We start from the raw sequence: 27737 nt of genomic DNA on the forward strand, positions 1-27737 counted from the left end.
CTTATTTGATTACTGGAATTATAACTGGACTTGTCTCCACACTATACATTTTACATTTATATTTAATTTAATATGCTATTCCTTCCACTGACAGTCTAGCGATGTGTATCTTTCACTGTGAACCTGTATATTGTTTACCCCTTACTTCTGTTTTATCTTAAATGTTGAGATGTTTCTATTTTATGTTTGTTTAATTTGTACTCTCTTTGTTCCCCCATTGTGTGCAATACCTTGTTGTAACATGCTGCTGTGACTACCATGTCAATCTTCTCTCCCATTGATGCTCCTGTGTGTCTAGGTGACAGACCCCCCAGGTCTCCAGGTGTTGACCCTAAGCAGCTGGCGGCTGAGCTGCAGAAGGTGTCCCAGCAGCAGGCCCCTTCCTCCACCTCTTCCTCCGGCCTGCCCCCCACCACCTCCGCCACCTCCAGCCAGCCAGGATCTCCCTCCGTCAGCAAGAAACGCCACAGCAGCAAGGCGAGTCCGGGGGGGGTCTGTTTGTCTTACAATAGATCGAGCTTCATAATGTTTTGGCTTACAGTATGGCCCTGAAGTGAAATATCAGTGGACTAATTGCTTTCTGGCTACTGCATAGTGTCCTGTTTATTTTCCCGGTTCGAACATTACGTTTGGGGAACACATTTTGTGCATACCTAGTACTATTTGTGTCTATCAATACAATTGAGAGGTTACTTTAAAAAGATGTAGTCCGTTACTACTGTAGATAACCCTGTAAATATAATCAGTAACCTAATCTGAGTAACAAAATATAAAAGTAATGTATCCTGATTACTTTCCGTTACTTTCGGATTACCTCAATATCAAATGCACTGCAAATAATTAAAAGACAAAGAAATATCAATAAGATTGTACTTACAGTGTAAGTGTATTATGTAAGACAACAGAACACCTCAAAAAGGAAGAAACCAAGATATTTAGGTTAAAAAATGTGTCCTCTTATAGGACAGGCTTACAGAATAGTATAGTTTACAAATGCATTTTTGTTTAATAAATCAGGTGTTCACCAACTGCATTTGAAAATAGATATTTAAAATAAAGAAATTAGCCTAAATGAAGACTAAAAAGAATAATCTAGCAGTCTGTCTACCTATAATATATTTTTTTATTTTGAAATATATTGTAACATTGTACTCCTGTTTGTTATCCCCTTTTTATTCAAATCTATCAGTAATTTGATTACGCTTTATTTTTTTACTGCAAGGGAATACATTTAAAAAAAATTGTATCCTGATTACATCATCTTGTTACATGTAATCCGTTACTCCCCAAGCCTGAACATGCCATTAAGAAATAAAATTCAAGAAATCCCAGTGCATTTTAGATGCACAACATTTTAATTTTACAAGTTCAACTTTAGTTCAGCCTCAAGCTCTGCATAAGGCACAGCACAGTCAGTACACAATGTACAGTATGAACACCCACCAGTATCCACCTCCAGATTTCTGCTCGAGGCGTTCTAAGTGTGTTGCTTTATTTCTTACAGACTGCAGAGGGAATGAAGACCCAGTCGCAGCCCGTCTCTGGAGAGATACAGGTCTGTGAAGCTCTGTCATGTTTAACTTCAAAGGATTATATGTGAGCAAAGTCGGTGATCACTTCCAGTTTTACTGTAAGCATTTTGGAAAACATTGAATCAACCCTCCCGTCGTGTTCGGGTCAAATCTGACCAATTTACTTTCATCAATCATAATGATTGTGTTTGACATTTGGTTGCTCAAGACCTTATGCATCCTCCATATTAGGATTTGAATTTGCTGATCACCACTTTCATTGAAGTGGTTTAGTCAACTGTGTATCACCTATAGTGTTCCCGGTCAAAAATGCCTGCCATAGGAAATGAATGGTTAACCCTAGATCAGGGGTGTCAAACTCAAGGCCCGGGGGCCAAATCCGGCCCGCGACTTCATTTCATGCGGCCCCTCAAAAGATTGCAAAGAATATTATACGGTTACATGCCGATTTACAGAAGCACGTTGCCCATAAACTACATATCCCACAATGCATCTCAAATTTGACTTTTTTCTCAGAACTTGACTTTTTTTCTTCAAAATATTAATTTGTTCTTAGAATTTGCCTTTTTCTCATAATTAGATTTTTAAATCATTTTGTAACATTCTCAGTGAAGAGACTTGCAATGATTTGCCCTAGACTTCTGCTTTCAGACGTAGTTAATTATGAAGTTATTACCCTATCCGATAATAATCCAATACAGAGGCAATGATGTAATATAATACATTATTTTATATATATTAAATATTTATATATATATTTTGATATATAGTCTTAGAGTTACAACCGGCCCTTTGAATGCAACCATAATGCTGATGTGGCCCGCGAAGAAATTGAGTTTGACACCCCTGCCCTAGATCATCCATCAAATAGTACACACCCACAAATCGACAGTTTTTTAGAATACATTTTCAGTGTTCTTTGTATATTCACTGCAGTTATAAGTATACACCAGTAGTCTCAGACATTGTTTAGAGCTTAAAAGAGTGGTAAATAAAATATGCTGGTAATGAATGGTTTTTGTGTTAATGGAAGAGCAGTTAAAACAGACCGGCAAAAGACACCAAAGTAAGAGGGAGAAACAAACACAACAGGAGGGTAAAATAAATGAAGGAAATGCAGTTTTATTCCATTGATTCTCGCACCGAATGCATTTCAATCCATTGTAATCCAATATGTTTCTATTTGCAGCTTCAAATCCACTACGACAAGCAGCTTGGCAACTTGATCGTTCATGTCCTGCAGGCCAGAAACCTTGCTGCGCGGGACAACAATGGCTACTCCGACCCGTTTGTTAAAGTGTATCTCCTTCCAGGGAGAGGGTGAGTCAAGGGTTTGGAACCTGCAGTCACACCTAAAGTAGTTCAGAACAGGAACATCAGTTTAGGATGTGAACGAGAAAGATGTTTTCGCTTGTGTTAATCTAGAGAGAAATGTGTAAGATGTGACATCGTCTTTCAGTCACTGTACCTGCTAAGATAAGCCCAGTGATATACAGGCTCTAAAGGCAGCCAGTTTGTAAAGCTCAAACCTAATTTCCATTCATTTTCAAATCGATTTACAATTGATTTTGGCTTACCATGACATCTTTCAATGTACAGCACATGACCTTTCTTTGGTATCAATTCCAAAACACATAAACACTGCACATCATCACATGTTTTTATGATGTATCCAGGGATGTAATGTGATATGAACTCCTTATGATGGGAGTCATCGGCCCTTGACACAAACATTATGTAAAATATATGAGGTGTGTTCTTGAGTTGACGTCGCCCATGTTAATACGAGTTCTACTGTAGGTGTAAGTGCAGTCAAAATCAATAGCTCTCATATTTACTTGCAATACGATCCACACATCCCATAAGTCTAGGCCTGCTGTTCTCACCGTGATTGCGCTGTAATGTAATTGACTCTCCCACCTTCTCTGCTGTTCGAGCTCCCCGGAGAGAGGCTTTTTCCCTGGGATCGTTTCAGATAAAAGCAATAATGTTCAGCTGTGGGCTTTGCAGCCGCCACTCAGAAATTGCACTGTGGGTTTTAAACAGAGTAAGGGTTACTTTAAGGGGACTGGTAGAGTGATACGCACAAGCTGTACATACGCCCTTCTGAGAGTGGTTGTAGAAATACACACTTAGTCTCATGTGGGCCAACACTTGTGTATATGCTATATGTGTGCATACATGGACAAGATCACAGCTTTTAAGTTGCATCACAGATATCCTGGCAAAGATATGGAGCTGCTGCTGCAATGAAACAGGTGGTTTTATAGAGGGAAATGGTTGTTTTGGCTAAAGTAATACACTTAACAGTGTCTATAGAGTTGGCATTATGGTTCTCCAGGCTGCGCGGGTCTCGTTCAAACACGTTTGCATGTGTATTTAAAACCTGTATCACGCCAGCCAACCTCAATGAAGTCAGTTAACATAGAAGTAATCCTCAGATGGAATCATAGTTCACGCCTGAACGGTGTAAACAAACCACTTTATCCAAGAAAGTACATTACAATGCAGTCTGAAAGAATACATGTGTATCCCCTTTCACTTTCACCAGGAAAGTAGTAATGTCTCTATTGTAACCGAGGTTATTAGACATGATCTAAAGTCTTTGAAAAGTAAAATACTTGTCAGTAGGGCAGAGACATCATTTTTCACCATACACATTTTGGATAAATACTACTTTTAACTTGACACGGTAATGTTTAGTAAACTCACAAGACACTTTTGGCTAACAAAGTACGTAAACATAAAGTACATTTTATTTTGTTTTTACATGCTAACCAACCAATCAGAATCGGTTGTATTACCAAGTAGGTTTACACGAGGACTTTGATATGAGTGGTGCATACAAAGACACGGAAGGAAGAATACAGAGCAAAAAACAGTACTATGATAAAAGATATTTTAGGATTATTAAAACTCTACTTATGTACAGTAAAGTCAAATAAAATATAACAAATACTATTTTCAAAGTGGAGAGCAGTACAGATTTAAAAGGAGGTAGTGTGGAGCAGAAATGTGCAACATGTTGTTCAGGATTTACAATATTAAAAAGAACAAGATAGTGTTCTCAAGATTATTAAAATGCTTCCACTTTCCACAGTTTCATGAGCAGCAGATCTCCATTATGGTTGCCAATGGATGCGTCACATCACACAACTCATAACACGACAACACACACTCAATCCCCCACTGCAGGCAGCACACCACAGACCCCCCTCTCGGACCCTTTTCTAAACACAACTTCTAAATCACACACTTAACCTAAATCTACAGTCCCTCCCCACGTACACGCGGACACTCTCTGAACCCCCCCCACCTCTGACTATTGTTTCTGTATGTTGTTCTCTATATTTAATGCATGCTGGACCCTCTCAGTCAGGTCATGGTTGTCCAGAACGCCAGGTATGTGACTTGACCATTTTGATACTTTTGGTTCTATTTTGAAATTTGGTGGTCAGTTTGGTGAAGGTAACAACACATCCAAATTGTTTTCTAACTAATCTGAAGCTTTTGGATACAAACCAGTTCAACTAACTCCCTTAAATTGTGCATTTTCCCCAGTCCCCTATTCTCATGATACTCCACTCACCCTAAAGCAAGGAGTTGAATCCCTTAATATTAACATCTTCCCATTTCTTTAACATAACATAAATAAACGTATGATCCAAGCTAACTTCTGCGTGTTCCCGGTCTGTCTTTGTTCCCAACCATTGTAATTTGATATCCAAACATTGACCCCTTTAGTTTGTCCTTGTTTTGTGAATAAAACCATCAGTAATGTCCTACACCGTGCCATGACATCGTCCTGTACCCTTGATGCCCTGCCACATTCAATACACACTCCATTGTTTTCCTATGCAGTCCTTATTCATCCCATTATTTTCCAATATACATTAGATTGTCCTTGTCTTTACCAAACTAACTCTTACAGACTCACTAATATCCTACACTCTTATATTAAACCCTACACACTGCAAAAAAACATCCATTGAACAAGTCATTTATTTTTACTCCAGTGGGTCTGATACAAAAAAAATGTTTCTCCTCAAAACAGGTGAATAATTAGTCAGTAAAGTCAGATTATGCTTTTGTTTCTTTTGAGGATACAATCGTGTTACTAGTGGCACCAAACAAGAAAAAGATTCAAGCTCTCTCTACCATACTGGCATACAATTTCACTTGTTTTAGGACTTCGACATTTTATGAGACTAAATGACTTGATTGACATCAACATGGACTTTTTTGCAGCGTGCCCTGACATCATACCTGCCTTTCATGCACGTAGGCTCATACATTGTTGTCGTCCGAACAATGTGCATCACCTTCATTCTCTCCCTTCTTCTGTCTACATTGTGCCCGGCGTATTGTGGTGGTTTCACTCTCCTGCAGGGCTCCGGCATGTTTCTGACCGAGTGTGTCTTGTTGTGATGTGTTCCCTCAGTGCTGAAAACAAGAGGAGGTCCAAACACGCAGGCAAGAGTCTCAACCCCGAGTGGAACCAGACTGTCATCTATAAAAACATCCACCTGGAGCAAGTATGTCTTCATACAGATGTTTCTGTTACGCATAGCTGCACCAGTCAATGTTCAGGAAGTCATGGTGCAGAATAAGTTGTAAAAACACAAAATGACACAGCATTTTTGTACTGACTTTATCTTAAACTCAATGTTTTTTTGAATTGCCACAAAGATTATTATGTGCAAGAATCAAAGATCAAATGCCAAACTCCCATTTGCTAAATATAACATCTCTGCATCACTCTATTGCAGTGTTTCTCAAACTTTTTCATACCAAGGACCACTTAACCAATTAAAAAACACTCGCGGACCACCTAACTCCACAAATATCCAAAAACACATTGTTTTTCTAGAGCTGATTACAAATCGCTTGAAAATGCTACAAACAGGTGGCAACATGTGTGACAAACTGATGAAACTTAAGCTCGCTCCATTGCGGAAATATTCCCGCGAGAGTGCGGACAATTTAAATAGATTAATTAATTTAAAATGTGAAATGTTACCAATATACTCACGGACCACTAGGGGGCGCTCACGGACCACACTTTGAGAAGCACTGCTCTATTGTGTAGTATGCTTTGTATACCTCAATATTCAGTGAAGGCACAAAAAGAGACCTCACATTAGGCCAAGTTTGATATAAAAATGATAAAATGACATGTATCTGTGCTGGCATGCTGACTAGCATTGTGGCCTTTGGTTTGAGTAGAGCAGATGGATATGCCATTGGGATTTAATGAAATCATGTTGGATCCCATTTTATTCATTGATGCCAAGCTCAGGTATTTGGAGATGGGCATTAATCGTAGAAAAGATGTCCTACTGATGGAGAGAGAGAAGAGAGAAAGGGCCTACTTACAGAGTGTTGCTGAGGATAGAGACTACATGTCAGACAGTGAGGTTAGTAACATCCGAGAGACAAGAGGCGGGCTTGGAAGTGAAGATGTTGAGATTGAAAGTCATGGTCTTGAACGTCCCAGGACAGCTCCCCAGGCAGAATTGGATGAGTTTGTCCCACCTCAAACCAAGCATGAGTATGGAAAATACTCCCAGTACCAATACAATCAAACCCAATACCAGCAGTCTCTCTACCAGACTCCTCAGTCCTACCAATCTCACTCTCTGTACTCCTCTGTCCCCTCTCACCAGCGCCCAGCAGCAGAGTTACCACCAGATGCTTCTGTTGCAGCAGAAAGCCGCTAGACAAGCAGCCCTCCTCTCAGAGCTGGATGCAGCTAAATATGAAGTCATTAGCCGCCAACCTGATCCCACATCATCAGCTTTCCTGGGGGTCAAGTATGACAAATATGGCAACCACCTTGACCTCAGAGCGTTGGATGTGGGAAATATGGCACGTAGCCCAATGTCAGCTGTCTCTGATTCCTATTACACCGACGTAGATCATCATACACCTAGGAGTTACATGTTGCTAGAAGATGCTGCAGAACTTGCTAAGGGCTCCACAGGTATGTCTTCATCTTACAGTCTGGCGGAGAGGGAGCTGGCCAAAGCAGAGAAGCTTCTGCGTAGGAGTGCTGCAGATCTGGGGTCTACTGACTATCTGGGATCCACCTCTAGACTCCATACTTATGGAAAGACCCCTGATGAAGAGGATACAATGGAGGAACCCTATGAACTGAAACTACTAAAGCAACAGCTCAAGCAAGAGTTTAGGAGAAGTACAGGTGGGACAGAAAACTTAGAACAACTGACAGGGCTGTCACAGCACTACTATACCCCAAGCTCGAGCGTCTCTAGTTACTCCCAAAGAAACTATCCAAAGACAGACAAGTACAGCATCAGTCGACTTACTCTAGAGAAGCAAGCAGCTAAACAACTCCCGGCATCGATATTGTACCAAAAACATAAGACTCCATTGATAGAACCTAAGATCTCCTCCAAGTATTCCTCTATTCCAGATAACAGAGGCTTGGAGACAGACTATAACTATCTTGGGTCTACCAGTGCATCAGCAAGAGCCAGCCGGCTCTCTCAAGATGAGATCACCTTTGGCCTTCGTAAGAATATTGCAGAGCAACAAAAATACCTGGGGTCCACCTTGGGTGCCAACTTGGCTGGGTCATTAAACCTGGGCCAGAGTTTAGGATTGGACTCTGCCTATCCCAGTGGTAGTCGCTCAAGACCCTCATCCAGGCCCACATCTTGCTATGGGTTGGACTTGTCTCTCAAAAGAGACCCTTCCAGCTCTTCACTGAGGCTCAAAGGGGATGGGGAATCATCTGGAGATGTACCAAGCTATCAAACCCCGTCTGGCCGCACCAAACCTACCAGCCTTCCCATTGTACAAAGTGGCCGTGGCCGATTACCCATAGTGGCCCAGAACTCAGAAGAAGAGAGTCCGTTGAGCCCTGTTGGGCAGCCAATGGGCATGGCCCGTGCCTCAGCGGGACCTTGCCACCTATATCAGCAGATTCAAGGGACCAGTTTGGTTCCTGCCTGTCATTGGAGGACTCCCAGCAGCAGCAACTTATCAGGGAAGAGCCAACCAGGGGTAGGGGTTATGTGCTGATGGATGACCTTCAAGGCACCATGTCAGATAGTGAAGGTAAAAAACAGACATGTCACTCTGTCACTCTTTTCCTACTGAATGTTTCATACTTTAGAGTGTCTGGTTGTGGTTTATTTTGCTTGCATGTATTGCGTATAACATCTAGCTGTGTCTTTATTGAAATGCTGCATGTGTCTAACCTTAATTTTGGTGAATGTATTATCTCTTTATTTTTAGGTCTCACTAATGTTGGTCTATCAGTTGAGATCTGGTGTGCATGCATGCCTTTGTTCATTTTGCTTTTTGTGGTTGAATGTAATCTTTATGCATGCACTGTGTTGCTTTCTGCATTTAAGATATTGTATAACATGTCCAGTATTAATTCACTGCATGACACTGTAAAGTCTAACTTCCTGTTACTGCTATATTGCGTGGGAGGTTCCCGTCCTTATATAGAAATGTCTCACTGGTGGCAGTCAGCATTTTATTTAGAGCATGCGGTCATTTATAGCCCTTTTCAACTGTTAAAGAAGATTTTCATTGTATTCAAATCCTGCTTGTTAGACATTCAAGGCAGAGCAGGATAATCCTTTGAGACTTAAATCAGATTTAGAAAAAGAAAAATTCTCAAATTACACACGTAAAAAGGGCCGCCCCATATGAAAATGTACCATTTGGTACAAAAGAGTTTTCAATTGAATCAGGTATTATTCATACACTTAAAGACGAAACATATTGTAAAAGAATAGCCAATTGTACATTAACTATATTTTTGGATTTTCCAATAGTGTGAAATGTCATTTAGATGGTGGATAATGTTGGTGTATTATCATCATATTCAATTGTATGAAAATAAATGTGGGTTGAATCATAGTATCAAGTTATAGGCAAGATCAATAACATTCTAAGAAAACAACAGTACTGTTTTTCCAGTACAGTATTTCCACAAGTACTGCCGTATTTGTGGAAATGCATGATATTTGTTTGCAACACTTATCTGTGTGTAATAAATATAACAATTTAACTTGCATGTTTTGTTGTTGTGCTTGTATGATGATATCAGTGATTTTTGTTGCATGGAATGTTGCATTCATTTCTTGTAACATTCACTATTTATTTGTCTCTACTTTCAATGAAAGCAAACAGTATTCTGACCCAGTTTTTTGCAGAATGTGCAAGTGTCTTCCAACAGGAAAGACTATTATTTAAAGCAAAAACTAAATAATTTCAGTACATCTCAGTTTGCTTCTGTTTTGCTGATAAAAGCCACAAATCATCTATTCAATATTTAGCAATATATTGTTGATGCACACTTCCAGTGATGGCTAAAACCATTGTATTAGAAGTGTTTTTTTTAAGTACCAATATGCAACAATGAGTTCCCATGGTTTCCAAACTAAGAGGAGTGTGTCATAAAAAGGAAGCAAAATGTGAAAATGTTTGTAAATTCAGATTTTAATAAAGGTTACAATGTTTCTTTCTAGTTTAAACATTTAAATATCCCAGTTCGGATTTGTCTTGAATGCAGAATAACTTGTTAATAAATTCCAATGGATCCCAACATTATGCAATGTAAACCAATTTGCCTTGATTCCAGCCCTAAGTGATTCGCTGATGGCTTTGAACAGAGACGACGCAACCAATGGTAGAGTATTAGTTCAGTTCTATAGTCATTCATAAGCTATCACATTAAAATGCACCTAAGGTCTAATGCACATCACCATTATTTGTACTGATAGGCCTACCGTTTAAAGAAAGTACTTTCACGATTGGAGGTATGAATAATGTAAAATATCTACATACCCAAGATTTACATTAATAGAAAAATAACTACCTTATAGATACTAATAATAATGCGGATAGTACAAACACTACATTTCTTTGGTTCTGTTTTGTTTTTTACATTACCCTTAATGTTGTGTTGCTTGTCAGTCCTCTCTAGCAAGGAAGTAAAATAATATTAAACTCTTTCTCTGGCCCTTGTTTTTCTCATATTTCTATCCCAACTAATTGATGTAGATTTATTTATAAATACAAATGTGCTTAAAGCATTTTAATAACCCTTATATGAACTGACGAAGCCCATATAGTGGGATGAAGCGGCTCAAGTTCTAAGATCTGTTCTGAAGTAGTTCTTGTTTTTATCCCTAAAGCCTACCACCTTAGACGAGAGGAGACCGACTGGTTTGACAAACCTAGAGACGGCCGTTCAGAGAATGGCCAAGAGAAGAGACAGGTGAAACGAGAAAAACGCACACACCTTCTGTACACAATTTTACTGTAGTTAAATTCTTGCATGGCAATATCTACTGGTCTATTTGTTGTGTAAAAATCACCTTGATGCAGAGCTACCATAATGTACTGTTTCCCGTTGACCTTGTACACAAATGACACTTCCCAATTGTGCGTGGACCACAGGGAAAAGGCCCGTACTACCCCTTCCCTCACCTCAGGGTCAAACTGCAGAGGGATCCCAAAGATCGCAGTGTCTCAGGTAAAGTATCACAATATTCCTTCAATAAAAGGAAAAGCAGTACGCAAAGAAAATGTATGGCTTCAATTGCAAGCTAATGCGTTATTGACTGTAATGCATGCATTCGATTTTATTGACCCTATTGCTTACTGACTGCATTTAATATGCACCGCTTACAGTATACACATTGTTTTACCTTTATTTAATTAGAAACATTTAAATATAGATTCAAAATCATTCAAAAAAACTAATATAGTCAAATGTACACATGTATCATGATCCCATTAGGGTTTACAGAGCATGACCGGTGTGCTTCATGCGTTCTATTTACTTGATATTCATGCCAGATCTCATGAAACTGATGAGTCACTTCCCCTGCCATTACATTCCATCACACTATTCTTCCAGGCTCTAAGCAGGCAGACATTTCCTGGCTTCTCTTATGATTTGGCTCTTTTCCACACTCATCAGCAGTCATTGCCATGCTCAAAATGGCGTATCCCTCACATTCAGGATTATTTTACACAATTAACAAATAGCCCACAAAGGCAGCATTGTGTTTACTTTGTGCTGTACTGAGTCATTTCTATTCTATCTCAGTTATTTTGTTCTTGCTTCAAAAACCATGTTAAATATTTAGTTTTGCTTCTGTGTATATGTGAATGCATTTTATTTTACCTGTGGGGTACATGATAGATCAATATGTGATTTGTGGATAACTCATAAAGAGGTTGGCATTAACGTTTTTTTTTGTTATTGTTTTAGGTTGAGATCATTTTCTACAGAAGCTGTAAAATGTATAGAAAATGTTTTAAAATTAGTAAAAGAAAGGTTGTAGCCTTATGCGTTATTGTTAAATCTGCGTAAATATCTACATAGCTAACAAACAACCAATAATACCTTCAGATAAACGTTATTCTGATTATTTATCATCCATGATTATAGGGGGAAATGTGGGCCATCTGGTTGTTAGTGTCCTTCTACTTTTACTAGTCAATGGAGACCATATTATTATATAGCGTGTATTAAAATCAATGACAAATGTATCTCAAATTGATAACATTAATATGTGATTTAAGTAACTTAACCACACCAATTCCCAACAATTTGAATCAAAGCTCAACTGACAATACTGCTACTCTGCTAAGCTAATTAGCTTTCATCACGATTGGATTTAAAGGGGACCTATCATGTCAAATGCACTTTTTTATGTCTTTTATACATAAATATGTGTCCCCGGTGTGTCGGGGAACTCACGTAGCGTCAGAAAATAAAACCCTCTCTCTTTTCCTCCGTACCCAAATCTCTAAAAGCGGGGCTACAACGGAGCTGATCCAGATTTGCGTCCGATATGACGTAATATCGGAAATGTAGGCTGGCTTTACACCCACGGCCCTATCAGAAACGTTGCTATCAGAAGCAATGCCCGACGGTTTTGGACGTAATATGGTCGGTGTTTACATTAGCATCGCTAACACTCAGAGCTAACCTGTACTGCACAGAGCATGTGTCTGAAGAAGCAGGAAATAAAAAGGCAAGAGAGAAAGCCTTTGAGCTCCATACTGTTTCAGAAATAATCCTTGATAATCCATGATATGGCGTTTCATCACGGCAGTATTTAGTTTAGACAGTAGCTACCGGGTCCCGCATGAGCTCAGCCCCCTCCTTTTTTTATCAATCTTTTTTTTTTAAAGCTTTATACCCAGAATCAGCACTTTTGAAACAGGAAGTGAAATGGAGGGATATGAGGCATGGCCAAATGGGTATCTGTTTGGTATTTTGAGCAAAACACTTTATAGACATGTTTTTTATATATTTATATATCTGAGACCTATGCTATTGCCTAAAAATAGCATGATAGGTGACCTTTAACTTTAACCTCTTTTAGTTATGAGGAATAATGAACTCACCTACCAAGAAGTGTGTTTATCTAAGTGGGTATTTTCATTTTGGTTTGCAGGTAGCTTAAACAAAGGATTTAGCTAGGGGAATTTTGAAATGACTGTAGGCTATTTCGGCTTCATAGGGCAGTAGGCTACATTTGTGACCATATTTTCTCTGTTTCTGTACGTTTTAGAGTCTGAATGGGTTTGTGGACAAAGAACAGGTTAATAATTGAACGTTATTTACACTAATATTGCACTCACAAGTTTTTGTTTTTTGTTCTATACAGGAAATGGTCTGGGTATCCGTGTGGTTGGAGGGAAAGAGGTCCCTGCAAGTAATGGAGACATTGGAGCCTATGTAGCTAAAGTCTTACCAGGTGGAGCTGCAGAACAAACAGGAAAGATTCTTGAAGGTAAACTCTTCTACGATCAGAAAACAAATTCATAATAATCAGAATGTTTAATCTGAGGATGCAATTTTAAGTTTTTAAAGTGACAAATATATTTGATACCACACTCCTGTCATTACAGTTAGAAACTGAATGCTAGCCGTTTAGCTCATAGCCCTGCCCTTAAACCGAGAGAAGCTCGCTTGGTTCCGTTAAAATGTAAAAATGAAATCTTGCTAACTCGCCTCAAAAGCTCCCTGATAAATGTGGTATATCATTTCTTGGCATTTCTTCTTATTCATTTCCGTTATTCATCATTCGTTTCATTCACAGTAGCTTGAAATTACAAAAATGTGTCACCAAGTAGCCATTGTGCACTAACTTCCACACCTTTTACTGACACCAGCTCAGGATAAATTGCTCTGTGGTATGTTAACAGGAACACATTTCATGAGCTGGTATTGATTTCACATGCGGGAGTCTAGGAACTGTTAACCCTCTTTCCCTCCCAGTCCATCTGTCTGCTCACAGCCCCCTTTAATCTTTGTGTTGAGTCACATTGAGGGTGTCACTGACAATGGCTAAAGCTGTACCCCGCGCCTTTTAAAGCTGCCAAACTGGTGATCTATGGATGGTGAGATAGGGCTCGAGGGAAATACTGCCCTTTGTAGTGTGCTATCCATCTGTCTGCGCTCTGTGAATATGTGTGTGTGTTGAGCATCGATAATATATGTTTTAAATATCTATTCTTGTTTGTATTCCTTTCAGTTTCCCTTCCTTTTACAATTTTTTGTTTTGCCCTGTTCTGCTTTGAAAGCAAGTACCTGTCTCCTGCAAACTGTTAAAACAAACACTTCGACTTGTACAATTTTGAATCTGTATTTTTGAATATCGATCTTTAAGTTGGCGTGACGTTGAAGTCGTGCGACCCCTGCTGTAGTTCGGTAAAAGCATAAAGTTAGCATTTTTGCTTCTGGCGATAGATTTATGATTCGAAATTATAAAATGTGGATATTATCCGCCCTGAACAGGTTCGTTTTCCCCAGACCTTATTTCGAGCTATGTTCTAAAATCCTATGGAGAAATCCCATTGCTTTTTTGTAGAGGGAACCCATGCACAGCTTTCTTCCGGGTAAATACGTCATCCCTGCACCACTCTAAATAGGCCTACAGAGCAGCCACAGTTCCTCCGTGTAAATACGCTATCGTAGCTAACTAGCTTCTGCTTCTGCATGCATGCTCTCACACACCTACTGCACACACACACAACCATTTTGATTATCACCTGCAGTCAGATCACATCAGTGGAAATATTAGGGTCTTAGTAGATCACTAATGCAGCAAAGCCAGCAACTTTGTGAGGGACTGTAATTGTTCATGCTAATCATCTTCATGTTAGCATATTAACATTTTCCATTTAATTCGCACTAAACAGCTGATGGGAATTGATGTTGTTAATTTGCAGGTGTTGCAAATACAAGTGTTGACATATAATTACCCACATATTTCATAGTTGTTACTTTGTCTACTACTACAGTATAGCTTTTACATACACTTTTAAGTATACTGTATTTTGTTATTATTTGATACGGTTTTCTTTAACCGCTTACTATCAATACGTTTATACCTCAAGGAAACTTCAGGGTCAGTTAAGGATGTGTATTGGCAATAATATGACAATATGATTTATATATCAGTCCCTGTATCATCATAGTTCCCACCAATATTTGCCAGTAAACTATTTATAAATTGACTTTTGAGTGATTTTGAGGATCAATACAATTTCACGTAACATAATACATGTAATAATAGTTTCCTACACCAATAGGATCAGTGGGGTTTTAACTGTACCTTTTCTATTATCTCACTCTGTCTCAGGCATCATTGTCCAGACCTTTCCACTAGTCTCATGCATTAGCATTGTAAGAAATCAGTGGTTGATGACTCCTCATTTCAAGATCTGCCATGTTGTTAGTTGCTTGGACAACTAAACAATCATAACAGCCCTAACCCTATCATCAACACTGAGCAGAAATGCTACTGAGGGAACACAGCGCCTCAGTATTGGGTGTTAATAAGGAGAAATGTTGCCAGATTTAACAGGCGCAGAGGCACAGTGTCATCGAGGGACACTAAGTGTAGGAATACATGCCTGTTTGTCTCATCACTGAAATTCCAGCTACTGTAACTAGTATCGGGCAAACTGCAACATACGCAAGCCATAGAGTGTGAACAACAACTGAATGCATGATACAAAGGTGAAACTACAGTCGTTTCCCTCTCACTCACACATGCAGCTCGAGACTATCGTCGCAAAAGAACCATCCTGATGAGCTGTTTCAAACCGTGTAAGTCCTGCCGGTGTGCAGGGTGTACTTTGGAGGATGCAGTGGCTTTGCTGTGCTGTGTGGATTTATATGAGCTGTCATTGCTGCATTAAATATGAATACATGGCCAGTGTTCCCCATTAGACATGTGTCTTAGCTGGACTAGATAAGAGAAACTAGAATCTGATTGGATTTTGGGTCCTTTCCAGGCCGTCATGCATCATGTTTGAAATGTTGTTTTATAGCTGAAATACCATAGAGCCATTTACAAGTTACTTTTAACCCAGTTCTGTGCCTGAGTGCTCCACTAGCAGCTGAGTCACAGCTGCTGTGTGGGCTTTCAGCCTGAAGCATGATGTTGGAGTGATTCAATCAAAGCTTTTTGTGTTTTTCATTTAATCATTGAAGGGATGTCCGCCCATCATTTGGGTCTACAACAAAGTCATTGACTTTTGATTTCATAATTGAAAGAGCTCATCACTTCAAGGCTTTGATTTGGTTTGTGGTGAAATGTTTGCATATTTGACGAATACTGTATTATTGATTGTTTTCTTATGTGCAAATGTGTAATTGTGTATAGGAATGCAAGTCCTGGAGTGGAATGGTGTTCCTCTGACGGGGAAAACCTATGAAGAGGTTCAAGGGCTCGTCGGGCAGCCGTGCAATGAAGCAGAATTGTGTGTCAGACTGTGAGTATCAGTTCCCTCCTGTTGGTTTTTTTCCTCATACTGTAATTATTACTCGATCTGCCATCTTCCTTATTCAGTCATTTCTCTTTTTACATTTCTGCCTGTACATCCCCTGATGCCCCCATCGACTCTTCTCTCTTTTCAGAGTAACTTGAGTTGTTATGACACATTATTTCCTGTCTTTCAGTGATCTCAACATGCTTTCCGATTCTGACGGTTCTGATCACCTGGATTTCCAGGAGCACAGCAAAGGTGAGCTGCTGTATTTCTATAACTACACTTCATAATCCCATCACTGCTTCTCACCTCTCTCCCTCACCACCATCCCTGTCTTCTCAGTATTTCCCAATTAACGTTTGTCTCTTGCAATTTCTAGACACTCTTGTCATATCGCTTTCATTTACAATTCTCTCTTTTCTCGAGTTCAGCCATGCATTACTTGTGGCCTATTTTCCCCTTCTGCAACACGCCCCATTAGATTGTTGTCAGAACTTCCCCACTGTAAAATGGTGTTATAAACTTGAATTTGGAGAAATACAATTATACTCTGTCTATAACATCTCACATCTGGCTAGCAGAGAACTCACAGCTCCATAGTTTCTTATTTGATTACTGGAATTATAACTGGACTTGTCTCCACACTATACATTTTACATTTATATTTAATTTAATATGCTATTCCTTCCACTGACAGTCTAGCGATGTGTATCTTTCACTGTGAACCTGTATATTGTTTACCCCTTACTTCTGTTTTATCTTAAATGTTGAGATGTTTCTATTTTATGTTTGTTTAATTTGTACTCTCTTTGTTCCCCCATTGTGTGCAATACCTTGTTGTAACATGCTGCTGTGACTACCATGTCAATCTTCTCTCCCATTGATGCTCCTGTGTGTCTAGGTGACAGACCCCCCAGGTCTCCAGGTGTTGACCCTAAGCAGCTGGCGGCTGAGCTGCAGAAGGTGTCCCAGCAGCAGGCCCCTTCCTCCACCTCTTCCTCCGGCCTGCCCCCCACCACCTCCGCCACCTCCAGCCAGCCAGGATCTCCCTCCGTCAGCAAGAAACGCCACAGCAGCAAGGCGAGTCCGGGGGGGGTCTGTTTGTCTTACAATAGATCGAGCTTCATAATGTTTTGGCTTACAGTATGGCCCTGAAGTGAAATATCAGTGGACTAATTGCTTTCTGGCTACTGCATAGTGTCCTGTTTATTTTCCCGGTTCGAACATTACGTTTGGGGAACACATTTTGTGCATACCTAGTACTATGTTGTCTCTCAATACAATATTGAGAGGGTTACTTTAAAAAGATGTAGTCCGTTACTACTGTAGATAACCCTGTAAATATAATCAGTAACCTAATCTGAGTAACAAAATATAAAAGTACTGTATCCTGATTACTTTCCGTTACTTTCGGATTACCTCAATATCAAATGCACTGCAAATAATTAAAAGACAAAGAAATATCAATAAGATTGTACTTACAGTGTAAGTGTATTATGTAAGACAACAGAACACCTCAGAAAGGAAGAAACCAAGATATTTAGGTTAAAAAATGTGTCCTCTTATAGGACAGGCCTACAGAATAGTATAGTTTACAATTGCATTTTTGTTTAATAAATCAGGTGTTCACCAACTGCATTTGAAAATAGATATTTAAAATAAAGAAATTAGCCTAAATGAAGACTAAAAAGAATAATCTAGCAGTCTGTCTACCTATAATATATATTTTTTTATTTTGAAATATATTGTAACATTGTACTCCTGTTTGTTATCCCCTTTTTATTCAAATCTATCAGTAATTTGATTACGCTTTATTTTTTTACTGCAAGGGAATACATTTAAAAAAAATTGTATCCTGATTACATCATCTTGTTACATGTAATCCGTTACTCCCCAAGCCTGAACATGCCATTAAGAAATAAAATTCAAGAAATCCCAGTGCATTTTAGATGCACAACATTTTAATTTTACAAGTTCAACTTTAGTTCAGCCTCAAGCTCTGCATAAGGCACAGCACAGTCAGTACACAATGTACAGTATGAACACCCACCAGTATCCACCTCCAGATTTCTGCTCGAGGCGTTCTAAGTGTGTTGCTTTATTTCTTACAGACTGCAGAGGGAATGAAGACCCAGTCGCAGCCCGTCTCTGGAGAGATACAGGTCTGTGAAGCTCTGTCATGTTTAACTTCAAAGGATTATATGTGAGCAAAGTCGGTGATCACTTCCAGTTTTACTGTAAGCATTTTGGAAAACATTGAATCAACCCTCCCGTCGTGTTCGGGTCAAATCTGACCAATTTACTTTCATCAATCATAATGATTGTGTTTGACATTTGGTTGCTCAAGACCTTATGCATCCTCCATATTAGGATTTGAATTTGCTGATCACCACTTTCATTGAAGTGGTTTAGTCAACTGTGTATCACCTATAGTGTTCCCGGTCAAAAATGCCTGCCATAGGAAATGAATGGTTAACCCTAGATCAGGGGTGTCAAACTCAAGGCCCGGGGGCCAAATCCGGCCCGCGACTTCATTTCATGCGGCCCCTCAAAAGATTGCAAAGAATATTATACGGTTACATGCCGATTTACAGAAGCACGTTGCCCATAAACTACATATCCCACAATGCATCTCAAATTTGACTTTTTTCTCAGAACTTGACTTTTTTTCTTCAAAATATTAATTTGTTCTTAGAATTTGCCTTTTTCTCATAATTAGATTTTTTAAATCATTTTGTAACATTCTCAGTGAAGAGACTTGCAATGATTTGCCCTAGACTTCTGCTTTCAGACGTAGTTAATTATGAAGTTATTACCCTATCCGATAATAATCCAATACAGAGGCAATGATGTAATATAATACATTATTTTATATATATTAAATATTTATATATATATATTTTGATATATAGTCTTAGAGTTACAACCGGCCCTTTGAATGCAACCATAATGCTGATGTGGCCCGCGAAGAAATTGAGTTTGACACCCCTGCCCTAGATCATCCATCAAATAGTACACACCCACAAATCGACAGTTTTTTAGAATACATTTTCAGTGTTCTTTGTATATTCACTGCAGTTATAAGTATACACCAGTAGTCTCAGACATTGTTTAGAGCTTAAAAGAGTGGTAAATAAAATATGCTGGTAATGAATGGTTTTTGTGTTAATGGAAGAGCAGTTAAAACAGACCGGCAAAAGACACCAAAGTAAGAGGGAGAAACAAACACAACAGGAGGGTAAAATAAATGAAGGAAATGCAGTTTTATTCCATTGATTCTCGCACCGAATGCATTTCAATCCATTGTAATCCAATATGTTTCTATTTGCAGCTTCAAATCCACTACGACAAGCAGCTTGGCAACTTGATCGTTCATGTCCTGCAGGCCAGAAACCTTGCTGCGCGGGACAACAATGGCTACTCCGACCCGTTTGTTAAAGTGTATCTCCTTCCAGGGAGAGGGTGAGTCAAGGGTTTGGAACCTGCAGTCACACCTAAAGTAGTTCAGAACAGGAACATCAGTTTAGGATGTGAACGAGAAAGATGTTTTCGCTTGTGTTAATCTAGAGAGAAATGTGTAAGATGTGACATCGTCTTTCAGTCACTGTACCTGCTAAGATAAGCCCAGTGATATACAGGCTCTAAAGGCAGCCAGTTTGTAAAGCTCAAACCTAATTTCCATTCATTTTCAAATCGATTTACAATTGATTTTGGCTTACCATGACATCTTTCAATGTACAGCACATGACCTTTCTTTGGTATCAATTCCAAAACACATAAACACTGCACATCATCACATGTTTTTATGATGTATCCAGGGATGTAATGTGATATGAACTCCTTATGATGGGAGTCATCGGCCCTTGACACAAACATTATGTAAAATATATGAGGTGTGTTCTTGAGTTGACGTCGCCCATGTTAATACGAGTTCTACTGTAGGTGTAAGTGCAGTCAAAATCAATAGCTCTCATATTTACTTGCAATACGATCCACACATCCCATAAGTCTAGGCCTGCTGTTCTCACCGTGATTGCGCTGTAATGTAATTGACTCTCCCACCTTCTCTGCTGTTCGAGCTCCCCGGAGAGAGGCTTTTTCCCTGGGATCGTTTCAGATAAAAGCAATAATGTTCAGCTGTGGGCTTTGCAGCCGCCACTCAGAAATTGCACTGTGGGTTTTAAACAGAGTAAGGGTTACTTTAAGGGGACTGGTAGAGTGATACGCACAAGCTGTACATACGCCCTTCTGAGAGTGGTTGTAGAAATACACACTTAGTCTCATGTGGGCCAACACTTGTGTATATGCTATATGTGTGCATACATGGACAAGATCACAGCTTTTAAGTTGCATCACAGATATCCTGGCAAAGATATGGAGCTGCTGCTGCAATGAAACAGGTGGTTTTATAGAGGGAAATGGTTGTTTTGGCTAAAGTAATACACTTAACAGTGTCTATAGAGTTGGCATTATGGTTCTCCAGGCTGCGCGGGTCTCGTTCAAACACGTTTGCATGTGTATTTAAAACCTGTATCACGCCAGCCAACCTCAATGAAGTCAGTTAACATAGAAGTAATCCTCAGATGGAATCATAGTTCACGCCTGAACGGTGTAAACAAACCACTTTATCCAAGAAAGTACATTACAATGCAGTCTGAAAGAATACATGTGTATCCCCTTTCACTTTCACCAGGAAAGTAGTAATGTCTCTATTGTAACCGAGGTTATTAGACATGATCTAAAGTCTTTGAAAAGTAAAATACTTGTCAGTAGGGCAGAGACATCATTTTTCACCATACACATTTTGGATAAATACTACTTTTAACTTGACACGGTAATGTTTAGTAAACTCACAAGACACTTTTGGCTAACAAAGTACGTAAACATAAAGTACATTTTATTTTGTTTTTACATGCTAACCAACCAATCAGAATCGGTTGTATTACCAAGTAGGTTTACACGAGGACTTTGATATGAGTGGTGCATACAAAGACACGGAAGGAAGAATACAGAGCAAAAAACAGTACTATGATAAAAGATATTTTAGGATTATTAAAACTCTACTTATGTACAGTAAAGTCAAATAAAATATAACAAATACTATTTTCAAAGTGGAGAGCAGTACAGATTTAAAAGGAGGTAGTGTGGAGCAGAAATGTGCAACATGTTGTTCAGGATTTACAATATTAAAAAGAACAAGATAGTGTTCTCAAGATTATTAAAATGCTTCCACTTTCCACAGTTTCATGAGCAGCAGATCTCCATTATGGTTGCCAATGGATGCGTCACATCACACAACTCATAACACGACAACACACACTCAATCCCCCACTGCAGGCAGCACACCACAGACCCCCGCTCTCGGACCCTTTTCTAAACACAACTTCTAAATCACACACTTAACCTAAATCTACAGTCCCTCCCCACGTACACGCGGACACTCTCTGAACCCCCCCCACCTCTGACTATTGTTTCTGTATGTTGTTCTCTATATTTAATGCATGCTGGACCCTCTCAGTCAGGTCATGGTTGTCCAGAACGCCAGGTATGTGACTTGACCATTTTGATACTTTTGGTTCTATTTTGAAATTTGGTGGTCAGTTTGGTGAAGGTAACAACACATCCAAATTGTTTTCTAACTAATCTGAAGCTTTTGGATACAAACCAGTTCAACTAACTCCCTTAAATTGTGCATTTTCCCCAGTCCCCTATTCTCATGATACTCCACTCACCCTAAAGCAAGGAGTTGAATCCCTTAATATTAACATCTTCCCATTTCTTTAACATAACATAAATAAACGTATGATCCAAGCTAACTTCTGCGTGTTCCCGGTCTGTCTTTGTTCCCAACCATTGTAATTTGATATCCAAACATTGACCCCTTTAGTTTGTCCTTGTTTTGTGAATAAAACCATCAGTAATGTCCTACACCGTGCCATGACATCGTCCTGTACCCTTGATGCCCTGCCACATTCAATACACACTCCATTGTTTTCCTATGCAGTCCTTATTCATCCCATTATTTTCCAATATACATTAGATTGTCCTTGTCTTTACCAAACTAACTCTTACAGACTCACTAATATCCTACACTCTTATATTAAACCCTACACACTGCAAAAAAACATCCATTGAACAAGTCATTTATTTTTACTCCAGTGGGTCTGATACAAAAAAAATGTTTCTCCTCAAAACAGGTGAATAATTAGTCAGTAAAGTCAGATTATGCTTTTGTTTCTTTTGAGGATACAATCGTGTTACTAGTGGCACCAAACAAGAAAAAGATTCAAGCTCTCTCTACCATACTGGCATACAATTTCACTTGTTTTAGGACTTCGACATTTTATGAGACTAAATGACTTGATTGACATCAACATGGACTTTTTTGCAGCGTGCCCTGACATCATACCTGCCTTTCATGCACGTAGGCTCATACATTGTTGTCGTCCGAACAATGTGCATCACCTTCATTCTCTCCCTTCTTCTGTCTACATTGTGCCCGGCGTATTGTGGTGGTTTCACTCTCCTGCAGGGCTCCGGCATGTTTCTGACCGAGTGTGTCTTGTTGTGATGTGTTCCCTCAGTGCTGAAAACAAGAGGAGGTCCAAACACGCAGGCAAGAGTCTCAACCCCGAGTGGAACCAGACTGTCATCTATAAAAACATCCACCTGGAGCAAGTATGTCTTCATACAGATGTTTCTGTTACGCATAGCTGCACCAGTCAATGTTCAGGAAGTCATGGTGCAGAATAAGTTGTAAAAACACAAAATGACACAGCATTTTTGTACTGACTTTATCTTAAACTCAATGTTTTTTTGAATTGCCACAAAGATTATTATGTGCAAGAATCAAAGATCAAATGCCAAACTCCCATTTGCTAAATATAACATCTCTGCATCACTCTATTGCAGTGTTTCTCAAACTTTTTCATACCAAGGACCACTTAACCAATTAAAAAACACTCGCGGACCACCTAACTCCACAAATATCCAAAAACACATTGTTTTTCTAGAGCTGATTACAAATCGCTTGAAAATGCTACAAACAGGTGGCAACATGTGTGACGAAGGTGTTGCGCTGGGCTATATCATGCAATTGAAAGTGAAACTTAAGCTCGCTCCATTGCGGAAATATTCCCGCGAGAGTGCGGACAATTTAAATAGATTAATTAATTTAAAATGTGAAATGTTACCAATATACTCACGGACCACTAGGGGGCGCTCACGGACCACACTTTGAGAAGCACTGCTCTATTGTGTAGTATGCTTTGTATACCTCAATATTCAGTGAAGGCACAAAAAGAGACCTCACATTAGGCCAAGTTTGATATAAAAATGATAAAATGACATGTATCTGTGCTGGCATGCTGACTAGCATTGTGGCCTTTGGTTTGAGTAGAGCAGATGGATATGCCATTGGGATTTAATGAAATCATGTTGGATCCCATTTTAGATTCATTGGACCCATATCAATCACAGTCAATTCTGGACTTCTGCTCGCTGTTTTTTTTTAGCTGCTGAATGTCCAGTCTCACTTTAAGCCCAGATCATATGTTCTTTCTCCAAGGTCAATTATGTCAGCCAGGAAAACTTTTCATTAACTTTATATGTGTGTGTATCAGCTGAGGAAGAAGACGCTGGAAGTGAGCGTGTGGGACTACGACAAGTGCTCCTCTAATGACTTCTTAGGAGAGGTAAACCTGTTTTCACTCAGGTCATTTTTGCACCATGGGTGTAGGCGCATGTCCGTTAACCTGCCGAGTTTGTTCCCAGGTTCTTATCGACCTGTCCAACACAGTCCAGCTGGACAACGTCCCGCAGTGGCACCCCCTGAAGGAGCAGAGCGAGGGGGACCACCACCGGCGCTCCCACTCAGGACAGAGCCGCCACTCCTCCTCTAAACCCTCCTCCCAGCACTCCTCCCCTAAAACCGCGGTCTCCGAACACGACAATCAGGATTCTCCCAAATCATCTGTCATCAAGAGCCGAAGCCACGGGATATTTCCAGATCCGGCCAAGGGTAGGACACGATGAAATTCCTTCAGCTGCTTGACCTTATCACCCCCTAACAACCGTCTGTACTCCTCTAGTACTGCTACCTCTCTCTACTTCTACTCTCTTCCTGTCACTTCTTCTCTCGTCTGTCCTCCCACTATCTCTGTATCTACTTTCTGTCCACCTGTTTCTACTAGCACCTTCCTATGCTCATTTATGCACACCCATCATAGCTTTAGCTTCATGCTTTTTTGCTTTCTCATGGGCTGTGTTCTTGGTTGCCATGATGTCACCCAGCTCAGAGGCCTAGCCTGAGCTCCCCTCTATCTCTCCCCTAACACAGAGGGCAGCATGGCCGTGGAAGGTTTTGAATGCTCCCCTAATTTAGAGAAATAACCATCAAATGTAATGAGGCTGTTTGAAGAGCATATACTTTAATATACAGTTACCATGCTGGGCTACCTTTCCCAGCTACTTATTCACCACAGGTGTGAATAAAAAGTAAACCTCTAACTTCTCTAAAGTAAAAGGTAGTTTTTTTTGGTAATTTGGTGAATCTGGTTGTTTTAGACACGCAGGTGCCAACTCTCGAGAAATCTCACAGTAGCCCTGGCACATCGAAGCCTTCCCCGTCCGAGGGCCAGAGCCAAAGGCACGGACACAGGGAACACTCTCGCTTGCACGGCGCTTCACACTCCGGCAAAACTGCCACGCGGCACCACCATCAGGACAGCGGCACTGGAAGCGGTGGAGGCGCTGCCATAGCAACAGCCACTGCCTCGCAGCAGCCACAGCAGCCGCCGCCGCCGCAACGCCTCCAACCAAGTAAACCAAGACGCAAATAAAGCCTACGCAGCATGGCCTCCTCGCACTCATCCACCTTCTGTTATTTGACTTTGTTCCTTCAGTTTCCTTTTCTGTTTTCGGTTTCCCTCACCCTTAACACAAGTCTGGTCCTCTCCCATGTCGTACTCACAGTGTGTCCACCTCTCACCGCTTCTCTGCTGTGTGTACTCACAAGTGTGTGGAGCAAGCACCTCACCTGTACTGTAGCACATCTGACCTTCCTAAGTTTGACCCTTTTTAATTAACCCAAAGAGGCGTAATGGTTGCTGATCGAGGCCAATTCTACCTACTTACAAACGTAAACAGGCTATAGGCTAAATCCCTATTTATCTAATGCTCTTTTAAATATAAACATAAATAGGTTTAAACATTTGTTTTTGTTTTGAAGGGTGATTGAAATACTCTTTAACCTTGACATACGATGAGCAGAAGTATGACAGTCATAAAAAAGAAAATACATCTAAAGTAGATTAGCAGGACATGATCTAAAGGCAAATCTGACAATTATGTCGTAGCACAAAAACATCTCAAGCTCTCTCAAAAATACTGAACAAATTATAGACTTTGTGGCAAAAGTTCAATTATTGGAGTAGAGTTTCCACTTCCAAGAGAGTTTATATCACCACTAAGCAGGGATATCTTTTGGATGTATTTATCCAAGCAGTAAAACAGAAGAAAGTCCCAGCCCTTCCCCAAACTATCATTAACCTCTTTTGGTAGTCTTTTGTTTGGTTTTGAGTTATCCCCTTGCTCTGAACAAACATTAACCAGCTCCTCCACTGAGATGGCTGTGCATGCAGTCCGCTAACCCCCCCCCCCCCTTTCTGGTTTGAACAACTATGCGACTCACACTGCACCTCAGTAGATGCTGCACACCCCGCCTCCTAGTGACATGCAGGAGGGGCGAATGTGCACCGCACACTGTGGCTGCATGTGATGTGACAGTCAAGCTGGTTTCCATGGTGAAGATAAACCGCTCTCTGAATCTCCATCTCGCTCCTCCCTCCTTCCATCTTAAACGTCGACCCCATGACCTTTGTTTCCTGGCGTTGACCTCCCTGACACCTGACCTGCCGAAAAACAAACAGGCCAACGAGGCCGCCTCTCTCTGAGGCAGCAGAGGCACAGCGTAGCGGGCGTGCTCACCATTCAGTCAGCGCAGTCCGATTGGCTGCCTGCCCTGCCAGCCGTCGCCTCGGCCAATGGGAGCAGAGCAGACGGCAGACACCTGACCCTCGGGAAAGCCGTGTCGGAAGAGAGGCCGCAGAGCATCGGAGGTGAGAGTTCCCCCCAGAGTCTCCTCGCAGGGGGAGAGTGAAACATGAGATGCTACTAACGCACACCTGCAGAAAGAGAGTCTCATATTAAGAGCCAGGGAGTCACCAGAGATCCATGCAGCGAGACACGCTTTCTTCACGGCCACCAACACAGTTCACGAGAACCAGGAAATGAATGTCTGTCTGATTCAATGTGCCACCCCCACCCCCCCCCAGTGCTTCATTCCTCTGGTATTGACGACGTGTTGCGTGGCCTGACGGGAAAACGTGTCGCCATGGATTCTGATCTGCACCACATCCCACATCATTCATACTCTATCACACTGCCTGGTCAAACATGTACTTCTCGAACATCTTGCAAATAAACAGGTTTTAAAAACAAATGTAGTACAATCTTAAACATCCTTTAAACTTTAATGATCTATATTTATTTTTAAGCTAAACTAATGCTAACATCGAGATTATTATTAAAAGTTCATGTAAAAAACGAACATGTCAGCAGGGTCTACGTGCCTCTTGTGTGGTCTATTTGTGCATACACATATGTGGTTTCTCTGGATGTATTTCTGTGTTTCATGTTAAAGCTTTAAATGTCTTGTCCATGTCTCAGAGAAAATGTTACACACTTTGTTCATGTGCTTCTTGCTAGTCAACATTGTTTCTGTGCTATTCATTACAATCCAGTCAAGTGTAAACAAAGCTCCCTGTTACAGATCATTTGAAGTATTAGGCTGATAATGATGGGTTTTAGTTGCTACGGACATGAACTGATGCTTCTTGGACCTAGTTTTTACAATATTGGATCCGACAGAGGTGCCGTTTGTGTCCCTTCTCTTTGTGGTGATGGTGTGGTCGTGTCTCTGCACAGCTCGGTCCAGCTACAGATCCGGAGACGCCCCGGTCACAGCCGCCTCTCTGGACAGCGGCCTGAGCGGCAGCGCCTACAGCCTGCTGGACGAAGAAGGAGAGACAAACGAGGTGGACAGTGCCATCTTCCAGGTGCCACGATTGTAAGTCACCTTACTCAACACTATTTTTATTTTGTATTTAAATCTTTATTGTCACATTATACATGGCATTAACATGCTGGTTACAACAACATAACAATCATGTAACAATCCTAGTGATAGCTTTCCCTCAACAATTATTTTAAGCCTCAGTTTTTTGGATACATGCATTGTTTAGTTTTCTAAATTCCAGAACTTTGTTTCCTCTCTCTTTAGTGGAAAGATCCCCAATGGCACAGACGTGATGAAATCCTCACTTGGACTCGGTGACACTGAAGGTTAGACATTTCCTC

At 40.4% G+C, this 27737-nt stretch overlaps 2 protein-coding genes across 2 annotated transcripts in view; both read left to right on the top strand.

The window, feature by feature from the left end:
* Positions 1–27737, top strand: part of LOC117468437 (protein piccolo-like) — a 78130-nt gene that overhangs the window by 42116 nt on the left and 8277 nt on the right. Inside the window, 11 exon segments of the mRNA XM_071201735.1 lie at positions 299–477; positions 1505–1555; positions 2722–2852; positions 4908–4934; positions 5974–6067; positions 23942–24013; positions 24093–24339; positions 24885–25139; positions 26249–26437; positions 27306–27447; positions 27661–27722. Of these exon segments, the coding sequence (XP_071057836.1) occupies positions 299–477; positions 1505–1555; positions 2722–2852; positions 4908–4934; positions 5974–6067; positions 23942–24013; positions 24093–24339; positions 24885–25139; positions 26249–26437; positions 27306–27447; positions 27661–27722 (1449 nt within the window).
* LOC139433006 (protein piccolo-like) lies at positions 7011–19808 on the top strand. Its single transcript, XM_071201839.1, has 12 exons — positions 7011–7734; positions 7969–8067; positions 8430–8615; positions 10156–10203; positions 10712–10794; positions 10977–11052; positions 13205–13330; positions 16214–16322; positions 16510–16574; positions 17221–17399; positions 18431–18481; positions 19651–19808. Exons 1-12 carry the CDS (start codon positions 7011–7013, stop codon positions 19783–19785), a joined length of 1881 nt encoding a protein of 626 aa, XP_071057940.1. The 3' UTR covers positions 19786–19808.

Source organism: Pseudochaenichthys georgianus, chromosome 23, assembly GCF_902827115.2.
Source record: "Pseudochaenichthys georgianus chromosome 23, fPseGeo1.2, whole genome shotgun sequence".
Taxonomy (NCBI): Eukaryota; Metazoa; Chordata; class Actinopteri; order Perciformes; family Channichthyidae; genus Pseudochaenichthys; species Pseudochaenichthys georgianus.

Bases quoted from the DNA above. Each gene is read 5' to 3' on its own strand.
- LOC139433006 (XM_071201839.1), top strand. From the start codon at position 7,011: ATGGTCTTGAACGTCCCAGGACAGCTCCCCAGGCAGAATTGGATGAGT. The intron at 13,331-16,213 runs GTAAACTCTTCT...AATTGTGTATAG, and splicing joins AACAGGAAAGATTCTTGAAG to GAATGCAAGTCCTGGAGTGG. The intron at 17,400-18,430 runs GCGAGTCCGGGG...TATTTCTTACAG, and splicing joins AGAAACGCCACAGCAGCAAG to ACTGCAGAGGGAATGAAGAC.